The sequence below is a fragment of the Columba livia genome, chromosome 1 (genome assembly GCF_036013475.1).
Source record: "Columba livia isolate bColLiv1 breed racing homer chromosome 1, bColLiv1.pat.W.v2, whole genome shotgun sequence".
NCBI lineage: Eukaryota > Metazoa > Chordata > Aves > Columbiformes > Columbidae > Columba > Columba livia.
This window is the reverse complement of record NC_088602.1, coordinates 77,721,052-77,733,552: the sequence shown is the minus strand read 5'-3', so window position 1 is coordinate 77,733,552 and position 12,501 is coordinate 77,721,052. Positions and strand designations below refer to the sequence as shown.

Below are 12,501 nucleotides of genomic sequence, written 5' to 3'. Positions count from 1 at the left end.
TAAATTAAAAATCCATTTCTACTCAGGTATTGCTACAGCACTATTTGCAATTTTTTTGCGATTATAAAGTTAACTTGCCACTATTTTATTTTCATTAACATGCTTAGGAAATAGTTTGATATACAGTACCTTACTAGATATGTTTTTCTTATGCTTTTAACAATTGGACAGAACTAATATTTTCCTGATCTAATTCAGCACCACAACATACCAATACCAAATTCTGCCGACTGGGACCACTATTTCTAGGACATATCCCACGCAGTCACTTGGCTGCAGTTTATTATTCCATCTTACTAAGAAACACTCTCAGATTTTCCATATTAGGCAGCTGGAATGACCAGAAACACTAAGATGTTTTGCATTTAATGATTTAATCAATTTTACTCCCTGCTCAGAGAACAGAAACAATCACCTTGTGTATGTGGAATTACATTATTTCATCAACGGCAAAAAAAAAAAAAAAAAAAAAAGTATATATATATATATATATTCAAGTGCTTTTCTAAAGGACAGTTATGTTATTAGTATTCTCCCTCTACAGAGAAGAAATGGGACCATATGTAGAGAACTGTATGCAACAAATATTAGTGGAATAGAAGCTGTGACAGTGAAGAAAGGTTAAATGAAGCTAAAGCAGTATCCAAAGCAAAAGATTCAACTAGTGAGAGGTTATGATGTATTGAAGGGGACTTGGCTTCATGAGTGGGAAATTTAGTTCTAACCTGAAGAACACTAAATGTTTAGACAAGATGAAGGAAAGGAAGAAAGAATGGGAGAAAGAGAGAAAGAGAGAAAGATTAACAAATCCCTGGATAAAACTGGATGATTCTTTTGGGGGTGGGATTGCTCAACTTCAGTGCAAGACAGGAGAACAGACTGATCTCATGTAAAAATCTTTGAAGACTAGGAAAACAAGAATCCACAAAGTAAGGAGAGGAAAATAGCCAGATATTCATATTTTGGGGGAAATAATAAGAGATAGTAATAAGAAAGCAATTATGCATTTACAAGTATGAAGGTACTTTCCTATCACCATATTCTGCTCCCAAACAGCCACCCACCTGATCCTTTAGTAATTTGATTAGTTATATGTGTGATAACGTTTTATCTTCCCAAGGAAACCCCAATCCAACCCAAACAAAAAATTTCAAACACTTTTAAAAGGCACAGCTACCTAGCATTAATCATTTGGCTAAAGTTAAGTTAGGAAGATATGGCAATCTAACGTGCCTGATTGTATCAGGTATGTCACTAAAACTCTTCGAATTCCAGCAAAAAGAATGATACATGCACCAAATGAAATTATCATTCTTTTTTCAGTTTTATGACTGCAGCAGCTTATAGAGAACATATGAATTAGTAGGTTTTACATTGTTTTGAGGGAGATAACTCATGCTTGCAGCACTTGATTATTTTATATCTATCATCACTGTACTTAGCAAGGAATATTATACTCCAATATGTAATATATATATAAATGTAGAATATATATATAAATGTAGAATATATATATGTGTACATAATATATTTTCTCTAACTCTTGATGAAGCTTGAGTCTCCCTGAAACTAAGGAGTAAACAAAAAGGTTTTTTTTTTTTTCCTATTGAATCAATCACAATTAAACACAACTCCAAGAGAACAGAGATTTTGCCCATAATGTGATCTTTCAAAAATGAATTATAAGGTTTTCTCTTGCTACTTTGAGGTATAACTTCAGTTTGCATGACCACTTCTACTAGAGTGATGTTTTGCAAATTGTTAATCTGTACAAAGCTAATGGACACCAAAGACTGATTTGATTGCAACTTTTAGCCATTTTTGTTCTATTTTAATATAATTGTACATTTAATTTTCTTTCATTGAACTATGGAAAGTAACTAGCTTTTATTTTTGGGTAAGTAGCATATTTACCTCACCAAACTTCCTGTTGGCAGGATTGTGTGAAAGAAGAGAATCCAAACACACTCAGAGACTAGTTAAGTAGCCTTAGGAAGATAATCCTTAAAGGTAAAGAACAATCCTTAATTAGTTCACCATGACAACATTAGCAACATGGTGGAAGCTTAGCCAGTTAGACTAACTCCACCATTTTCACTGCACTCATTCCCTAATACCTGAGTTGTTTTAAAGCCTGTTTACAAAACTAAACATATAAGTTTACACTACATACAGAAGAATGGACAGGTGACTTCAAAAGGAACATTAAACATTCAAATGAGTTTTCTGCTGTGAATTTCCTCCAAGAGGACATGAAGCATTTTCCATCCCATCCCCTCATAAATACAGCCTGTCATTTGATGTTCAATTCTAGATAGCTGAAGGCATTCCAAGTTTGGAAACTCATGAAGCCATAGGTCAACTTGTGCAATATAACATTTGACAAGAATCATTTTAACGAGCAGATATCCTTAAGGTATTCCACATATTTTAAATCACAGTATGTATTGCATAAGCTTATTACATAGAACTTTCATTGTAGCAAGTATGACCAGCATTCTTGGCATGCTGGTATTTGTTTTTCCTTAGGTTTAGCTAAGACAAAATCCTCCAGATGTTTGTTTTTGAAGTAGTGTCCTGGATAGTACACACTCTTGCAACAAAAATAACCTTTGCCAAATGTTCTCCAGGAACAGAATAATCTCTTTTCTCCTTCTATAAAGTTAAACACTAATTTTCAAGCTTTTACTAATCAAACTTTTCATATAGGAATTCTTATTTCTTGAATTCCTAGATTTCTTTTTGTGCTGCAGATGTCAGCAGCTCTCCTTCCTTCCTCCCTGAGTAAAACCTTCTACCCTTGAAACAACTGAAGCTTTAATTCAATGAGAGTCTCACAAGATTATTCAGTCTTCTCTGTAAAGACCAAGTAAGATCTACTGATTAGACTTTGTAGAGAGGATGATTTTTTATTTCATGCATGCCATCCATTAAACTCACTCCTGCAGGGTGTTCTGTGTGTGGATTGACTTTTCCATCCTGCCCCCTGGCAAATGGTTCACTTCAGAAAGTTGCAGGGAAAAGAGGACGAAAGGAAAGGAGGAACACAGAATAATTTAGGATTAGTAGCATGTTTAGACGGTATCAGTTGCCAAAGCTCAGTTTTGGACAGAAGTATGAGAGCCAAGCCTTCGGAGTTCCTGGTGTCCCCAGCATTAATCAGTCCTCATTGGGAATGCATGAACAGTATTTAAAACTGGCATTCCTGCTTCTGCAAGGCAGGGAGGATCACAAATAGCTTATGAAAAGAGATACCACAATGTGTCTAGAAGAAAATGAGCTTTGTTTTCTGCTGAATCAGCTACCTTCTCGCTGTAGAGCTGAATTAGTACCAATCAACAACTGCAAGTAAATTAATCCCAGCTCTCCAGGAATTAGAATCATGAAACTGACCGGAGTCACTGACACCCTGTTACTGCCACCTGAATTAGTGAAAGTTATGAGACCACGGTAGTTGTCTTTATTGAAGAGAGATTTATGACAAAGCTACCCTGTATTAGAGAAGCAACCCCTCAAGGTGTACGTAGCCTTAATAGACTTTGCATCTGGAAAATGCTACCACCTATAGTTCAAGAGAACAGCTCCATGAGGAGCACTGTTTTAGTGCTACACATTAGGTTAGAATAGCAGTATGACATTTGCTTTAGCTTCTTTCAGAGCTTTAGCATCACAGCTCATTTGATCCAGGCAGAGAACTAGATCATGCTAACAAGCCATGCTGTCTTTCAAATGAAATGCTAAAAGCCCAGTAAACAAGGCAGGGGACACCATAGGTATAGCAAAGTAGGATAAGAGTGAAAGGTGATTACCTTCCTGTGCAAATACTGAGCATTTTCCTTAACTGAAACACCAAAGGCTAGCTGTATTTGCCTTATTTGCAGTTAGCTACCACCCGGACTGCAGTTTTTCCTCCATCTCAAGCTGTATTTATACAAGCAACCCACCTTAATCACAGAAACCTTTCAATTTTATACTGTATCTATACATAAAAAGCGCAAGTGTACACACATCTCAAACACTCGATGCTCAGGCAGAAAGGCTGAGATCCACCTTCCCTGGGTTCTAGTTGCCAGCAGTTGAACCAGAAATACTGTAGGTCAGAAATCTGGAATTTTGCAGGAACACCACTGTTTACCCACCCCTTCTGCTTCCAGCAAGGGGCAGATTTTGATATTTGCAGGACTTCTGGTTGGAACAGAGACAGGCCTGTGAAGGACTATTTTGTACAAGAATTGGGAGGCGGGGGGCTGGAAGGTGGGGATGGAATAAAAGGGAAGACAGAGGTAGCAAGGGCAGCAGCACCTAACATTTAACACTCAGTATTGAAGCCTGAGAATTTGGATGAAGAGACATTTCTCATATAGAGGAATTAAAGATCTAAAGCACTGAATGTGAAGGAAGTCCTTAGTCATTATCCTTCAGTTTTCTGCAGCTCTAGCCCACTGTTAGACTACAGCCTGCAGGGTCTGAAACCTTGGCCTCTTTCTCCTCATAGCCGGGCCAGAGAATTCATACTCCAGAATATCATCTAGGTTGTCCTCTCTGAGGACTAAATGGAATGCTTTCTTAGAGGAAACTTGGTTTTAAGTGACAGAGGTTGATCAGATCTAGTTCCTGTACATGAGGACTTCATGAGCTGGGAGACAATGTAAAAATGTCGAGCCATGGGCCTTTGCAAGGCCAACAGGGAAATGCAGGTCAGAGATGCAGGGATGTCTCACTTCAGTTTCTGTCCCAGGGAGACAGGCCTTGCCAACTTGAAAGTTCAAGCAAGATTGAGAAACACTGACTACATAGTACCAGAGTAAGACAACCTCCTTGTGTTAGACCACTTCTAAGGAACTGTGGCTCTTAAAGAAGGATAAACTCCCTGGGAGTGTATTTCTATTTCGAGGTTTTCTAAGTAATATTTTTATTGCTGGCAAGAAAGGGTCAGAAGGGCAGCGGGAAAATCTTGAAATGTCAGCTGCTGACAAAGAAGTGTGACAGCCTCTGGAGCAACACAAGACAATCTTGCTCCTGTGTATTTCTGATGTCTCTTTCCCTTTGCTCTCGCATTTCTAATTCAGTTGGTCATGACTCCAATAACTTACAGTCCACACAGTTCAGCCAGCAGAGGTGCAGGAAACACTCATGTCTCGCACTGTGAGTGTATCCAGCCTGACATTAAGCATAGTTTGGTCTGCTTCGACAAAAAAATGCAAGATATCTTCTTTCACTCCCTCTATATTGTAGGCAAACACATCAGGTGGGCTGGCTAAGGGATGTGATCTGACTATCCAGGCCATGAGGAACAGGCTCAAACAGTTACCTATATGAGGAAGAATTTGAATAACAAATTGCCAGGATCAATATTCCCTCTTCTTTCTTCTTCTTCTTGGAAGAGACAGAAGCAGATGCTCTACAAACTTCATACATAAAGCTGTAAGCTTGATTAGGTCTTTTTTAGCTCTTGTTAACAAATTGCAGGATTTGAATTGCAGGATTTGATCAGAACACATTAGGAAACAGAACAAGACTGTGAAATAAAAGTAGGTTGGTAGGGTTTGGGGTTTTTTTGTGGTTTTGTTTTGTTGTTTTGTTTGTTTTGTTTTGTTTTTCTTCTACTCAAACACTGATTTACATTAGAGTTATTTAGGTAATTAAAAAGTTGAGACATTGACAAAAGCAAACACTGAGTGACTTAAGCAGGACTCCTACTTAAGCAACACTAGGTCCTTCCCAGAGAAGCAGAGAGAGGACAGCCCTAACACGCACAGATGGCTGAGTACAATCACCTCTTCAGCTGACATATAGATCTCATGTCTCAGCATTAGGAGACGGCAGAATCTGAAAAGGAAAATAGGCTTATTGGTGAACTGGGATGAAAAAGAATGGTATGACAGGGAAAAAAGAAGGTTCTGCATATGTCCATATCAGTGCTGTTAGGAAGAGATCAGGACCAAGTTGCTTTCACAGTATTACAGGGCTTACCAAACGTGATTCAGATTGATTAGGAGGTGCAAGAATGAGCTTCAGGCCTCAGTATCTGCAAGTAGGGAATCCTGGTTCTCCACGAACAGGGTCGAGACAGGGTAACATTGCAGGGTACTTGCAGAAACACTCACAGAATTATCAAATTAAGATAATGGGTTAAGAAGTAGAGGAACAAAACAAGCATTGGTAGAGATGAGAAAAACTGAGAAATGCATTGCAATAAAGTGCTTAAAAGGAAACATCACTACATCCTCAAAAATAATATGTGATCCTCACTTCATCTCCAGCAGCCTGGAGGAACACCTTCTGTTGCTAGGTACAAATACTTTCAATGGTAAGAGGAAAGCGGAGACACAACTCACAGCTCATGTTCCACAGGGAAAGGAAGGATCCCGGGACAGTCAGGCAATGTCTACTGCTAAGCAGACCAAATGGTCGTCAACCTTGATTGGTGACCACATCTTTGAATCCCATTTTCTTTTCAAATGCCTGAAAGTAGCTGAGAAGGGAAGAATAGGTGTGTTGGCCTGGTCATCATGCCTTAAAAACCAGACACAGTTTTTAGGAGAAAATAACACTGCGACTAAAGAAGTACAAGATAAAATCTGTACTCCCTCTCATGTGGCTACTGATTCACAAATGTGCTTGATCGACCCTCCTAGCAAACCTGTCCTGCTTGACTGTTCTTACAATAGTAATTGAGAGTAAGCAGTGAAAACAAGATCTGAAAAATTTGCTGAGTGACTCTCATGAAATTTCTGAACAAACTTACTGTCCAGAAAGTTAGTATTTTGCATCTGCTTTTAGGATCAGGCTTAATTAACATGCACAGAGTTTCATTCTACTGATTAGTCTGATCCAAACCCAAGAAATATTAATGAATTGGCTCTGTAGTCATGAAGATTTTGCTGAAGAACTAGTTTTAATGGGATTTCAAGAGGGGTGGCAGGGGGAAGGGAGTGGGGAAGAGATTTATTTTAGTAGGTATAAGATATCATGGTTTAAGAATGCTTAAAAAATCTGTGAACTTAGAGATTTTGTGCTAATATTTTAAAAAAACATCCTGTGGCCTTTAAGAAACCCTGTTTATCTAAAAGGTTTTGTTCATTTTTTTTAAAGCTACTTCTGCTATATGTTACATCTAAATGGATTATAATCGAAGGAAATTAAATTACTTTGGTCCTCCTTGGCAGAACTTGGTGTAACTGTCAGTCACACTGCATTGCACGTACAGCCACAACAGCATTTTGTGCTGTGCAATGCAGCACTGTGCAGAAATACCTGAGTTAGCACTGAATTAGCTGGCTTCAGAGCTGGGACAAATTAAAGTGGGAACAGAGCCATTCTGACTGGGATATCACAATCCAAGCCAGTGCGCCTTGCTGGCCCCAGCTATGCAAACCACTAATTCACAAGCAGTTTGGGAATTTCTAAGCAGCACTGTATTGTGCAGGCTAGGAATACATTTTTAGGCACTTCAAGAATGATAGTATGTTTCCTTTCTTTTCTCCTCTCTCCTGCTCCTCTTTTTCTTTGGACCGGTACTAACTTTGTGGGTGGATGGTACCTCTGATGCTGCTAAAGGGGATGAAGAAAGCTTAAAAGTTCTCTAATCCTTTCCCTTCTCCAGTACATCTTACATCTTCTCAAATGTTTTTAGCATCTACTGAATTCTTTTCCATAACTACAGAATAATAATAATAATAACAAAAAACCTGCATTAAAAATATAATGCTATTATCGTCCCAAGAAAATTGGCAGTGGAAGCTAAGTAGCTTAAGCCCTTTTTTGGAAGCAAATGAGATATCAAATTGATAGAGCTCTAGCAAAGCTATTTAATAGATTATCCCAGGCAAGCCATTGCACATGGTAAAAGTACAAAATTATTTTCTCCTCTTACTTTCAGTTATAAACTGGGCCAGCTTTAGAGACTGCATCACGTATGCTCATGGGCAAATGAAAGAAGGATTTGAAATATGAGTGAGAAAACTAAAAAGAAAATAAAAATACTCATTGCTGAGAAATGAACTGAGCAAACAGCTGTAACTTAGATTTTAAGCAGTACTTCATGAATGTGAAGCATATAGTGCTACCACTTTGGTGAATGGTAAAACAGACGTACTCTTAAGCCACACCAAAAGGCAGCTATTCTAAATTATTTTTTTTTTTCCCCTTCTAGGCTTGTTTGAGAATTTATTAGAGATACTAAATAGGATCTTATTTTAAGTAGTGATCTTATTTTAAGATTGGCCAAACCTGGTCTTTAAAGTGTTTAAAAAGCCGTAAGGAGAAACATTTAGAGATTATACTAGTTCACAAATTCATAGGATAAATACCATTACGTTTTCCAATGATTTGACAACCTTATGGAATGAAAGCACTCAAGTTTACCCATTTTCTTCTGTGATATGGCAAACAATTTGACTCAGACTAAAAATTACCTTAGGAAAGTACCTAGCACCGATTTGAAGATAGCAATATTTTGGAAGCTTTTGTTCAGCTAAACTGTCCTCTTTCTTATATTTCTTTCTTTCTTTCTTTCTTTCTTTCTTTCTTTCTTTCTTTCTTTCTTTCTTTCTTTCTTTCTTTTTTTCTTTCTCTTCTTCCTTTCTTTACTTCCTTCCTTCCTTCCTTCCTTCCTCTCTTCCTCTCTTCCTTCCTTCCTCTCTTCCTCTCTTTCTTTCCCTCTTTCTTTCTGTCTTTCTCTCTTTCTTTCCTTCCTTGTTTCCTTCCTTCTTTTTTCTCTGATGTCAGAGAAAAGATAGTCCACCTTTCAAAGAGTTGCTTTGGAAGCATACAAGATATTAGGATTTTGAAATAATTATTGCAAACTTTTAATTAACCCAAATTTTTTTGTATTCTGGATACCAAAACTTTGAAATATGCATTGCTAGTTTCTTGAGTTGCAATGCAATTATTGTAGCTTGTTAAAATTCTAGGTTGCACAGTCACTTCACAATGCTACTGTACCTTATGTGCAGTTCTGAGATAGGACACATATTGCAGGTGAAACTACAGTATCAACAGAGTGAATATATTATAAAGACCATACATCTGGTCCCAGCAGGAAACCGTGTTTCCATTGTTTATAAGGCCCAGATGAACTACCGCAAATTATGCAGTTGCCAGGTCTGGGAAGTGATTATTTTTGACTGAAAGTGAAATCACCATTTCTTGAAAAAAATAAATATACTTCAGCTATGAAAGGGACAGGGAGAAGTGGGCACATCAATAGGAACCTTCTCAGCTGGTGTGAATTGGCACTGGTAAGGAAAGCTCCTCTGATGCAGTGTCACAGGGCTCTGTGTTTTCTTTCTGCAGGAAAGCAAGCAGCAGGTGGCTGCAAGGAAGATGAAGACAAGCCTGGAAAGTTTCTGCAGATCATTATGAAAATGCAGTTTGGTCTCAACACAATTGCACTTATTCTTTTTTTCCCTTTTTTTTGTTTTTGTTTTTTTTTTTTTTCCCCACCAAGACTCTTGTGTGATGAGAAGTGCAGCAAGGATCAGCAGAATTCCAGGAACAGTCACTGTATATACAATTTTGGCTAATAAACCAGCATAAAGCATGTCAAAAAAGTGCTGCATAATTCAATCAAAACAGAATTTGTTTTGTTTCGTTCTGCATGCTGTTCATTCCACTGGAAAAGAGATGGTGGTGTGGATGTCTAGAGAGTTCTTTAGCTGTGCGAGTACACAACAATTTAATTTCAATGTGGCTTTAGAAACTGGAAAGATAACAAAGCTTCTCAAAGGAGTAAGAAAAAGAAAGAAGACCTTCTCAGTGGCTGTGGCTGGTATTCAACATAAGATCCCCACCAATTTGGAGGGTGTCATTTCTGAGACAGCGGGAGACTTTATATTCTGGAAAACTTGTGAGATCTTTCTAATTTTCACCACATCCTTTGGCTGAGCATCATTTGAGATTCAGGATAATTCAGAACAACTTGAACTCCCTCATATTTGCCACATAAAAGTAGGTTAAAAACACATAGGGATGAAAGAGTTTGATTACCAAACATGTTTTAAAATTGTCATTGTATTCATTACAGTTTTTGTTCATGCTCTTTTATTTCTGCATATTATCAGCTTTACATGAAGAGAAGGTGGAACCTGAGATGCCGTGAAGATTCCAGGTAACTTCTCCTTTTCAGAAAGTATTCTTCAGTAAGAAGAACTTACCTATGGAGTCAGAAAAAATATTTAATGGTTTTGAAGCCACATGGAAAAAAAATCTGTATCAGTCACATAAAAAACTCTGCTATTAAATCACAAAAGTTGGTAGCAAAACACAGCAATGCTTGAAATAATTTTCCATTGGTACTTATAAACTTCAATCATTTTTTTTTTTAGTATGAAACTGATCTCAAGTAGCTTTAAGGCAGCTAGGAAATCCATCAAGTGTTTTAAAATCCATAGTAATCTGAGATGTATTGACTCAAAACCTGGCTATAAACAACCAAAGGGAAAATGACTTACCAACGTGCCATATATATGTCATGTCTAACTCAGTTCTGGGAAAGATGAAGTTGACTGGCAAACCATGAAATAATTTAAATACAAGATGTCCTTTAAACCTATCTATAATTATCTATCCCATCTAAAAACAAATAATTAACAAGTACACCAGTAATAAAAGAAATCTGCAAACTCTGTTCGCAAGAAAAATCTGAGAAACATGACTCTGGAGAACAAACTCTTGAAAGTGGTCCTTTGAAGAGATCCAAAAGAATTACCGCAGCATATTTTCAGAGTGACAATAATGTGAATTTAACTATACTATCTTCTAGGACAGTGAGAAAAGGGGACTTGCCAGAATGTACACCTGTGTATATGCATAAATATTTGTACATTTTTAAATTGGCAATAGTACGTTTCTATTCTTGCTAGGGAAAACACAGACAAGGAAAACCTATAAAGCCTTTAACAGACATGAAATCCACACGGACTGGGGTCTTCATCACATTCACCAGCCGGTAAGACAGTTACGGACCCCGGATGACCCGTCACCGTGGGGCTTGGCTGCAGCTGCCCCTCCCAGAGCCCAGGCCGGGAGCAGAGGTGATAGCCCCGAAGGCAGCGAGCTTGGGGCCGCACACCCGGTACCTTTGCTCGTCGGGCACCGGTCCCCCGCCCGCCCGAAATCGCCTTGCTGCGACGGGGGACCTACGCCCCACATCCACGAGTGGCCATCCCCGCGCCCCCTGCCACGAGCGGGACCCTTCGCGCCCCCCGCTCAGCCGAACGACCGCCAGGCGCTGCCCCCGCAGCCACCCCGCTCCCCTGGCGGGGCAGGAACACGGGCAGGGTCCGGCTGCCGTCGGGGCCTGCCGGGGGGCGGCGGGGGGCGGTGCGGGGGCGGTCGCGGCCGCCCGCCTGGGCCGGCCCTCGGCGGGGGGAGCAGATATAGGCAGGACCGCAGCGCAGAGGAGAGACAGTGGTGGGCAGCGGCGCGGAGCCGGCCGGGTGCCCCTTCCCTGCTGGCGGGCATCGGCCTGCCCTGAGCGCCCGGGACGCGTCTCGGAGGGGAGCCGGCAGCGGGTCCGCCGCCATGGGGATCGGAGACGGGCTGGGGCTGGGGCTGGCGGCGGTGCTGGCGGCCGCTGTGCTGTGCGGAACAGGGGGGCTCGCCGGACGCGTCCTCAGCGGTGAGTGCGCGGAGACGGGAGAGGCGGGGGGGCGGATCGTGTCCGGCGTCGGTGCGGGGGCCGTTGTGGGACTTCAGCGCTAACAGGAGCAGGGAACCCCCGAGGGGAAGAACAGGGACCAAACCCACTCGTCAAATGACCCACGTGTTAGAGGCGAGCTGTGAAACCTACTTCTGAGCGCGCCGCCAGAGCTCACCTGGAGCATTCCTGCCCCGGCGGATTTCGAGAAGCTCTCGCTGCAGCCTTGGCTTTAATAAACCTGTCCTGCCCGATGAGGATAAACTGGGATTAGCGCATCCGTCAGAGTCGGAGGCAGCTATAGGTTTCGGTCTTGAGAGGGAGAAAGCCAGGTGGGCAGACTTCTGCAAAGGTCCTAAGTCAGTTCCTGCCAATACGGAGTTGTCTTGTACAGATAAATTTTTAGATTTGATCGCCTGCCTGCATGATGTAGTTCTGTTTTAATTGTTTAAAAAGGTAGTGCATGTACTTGCTACAATGTCTTCTTAAGGAACATACACGTACATTAAGATTTGTTTGCATCTATACAGGAATGTTCCTATTTGTAATAGGAGAGAAAAAAAGCAAACTTTTAAGAACATACAGCATAAATAGTTTTGTTATGTGTGGATATATCTACAAATTGCTAACGGAAGAGGAAGACAATGTTTCAGAAATCTGTATCTAACATCTGAGCTTAGACTTAATTTAAGAGCTGTAGGATCACATTTTATTTCCAGCACACAGGTACCTATGCTCAGAAGCTGCTAAATTTAAGGCTAAAGAAAGGTTATTTTAAATTGCACTTTGGATCAAACCCTCTAAGCTAAAGCTAACAGGCTCTCAGAGACATGTTGGGTGTGCAAGCACACCGATTCATT

General features: G+C 40.3%; 1 protein-coding gene across 7 annotated transcripts in view; it reads left to right on the top strand.

The window, feature by feature from the left end:
- The first annotated feature begins 11,401 nt into the window (after positions 1 to 11,401).
- Positions 11,402 to 12,501, top strand: part of CHODL (chondrolectin) — a 30,448-nt gene continuing 29,348 nt past the window's right edge. For 2 of the 7 annotated variants that reach the window (XM_065063590.1, XM_065063595.1), the window contains exon 1: positions 11,403 to 11,623. In XM_065063590.1, coding sequence (XP_064919662.1) covers positions 11,527 to 11,623 — 97 coding nt within the window. In that variant the 5' untranslated portion in view covers positions 11,403 to 11,526. Of the gene's footprint in view, positions 11,624 to 12,501 lie in introns of all 7 variants that reach the window. The other 5 variants (XM_065063570.1, XM_065063574.1, XM_065063608.1 and 2 more) reach the window with 4 other exon arrangements.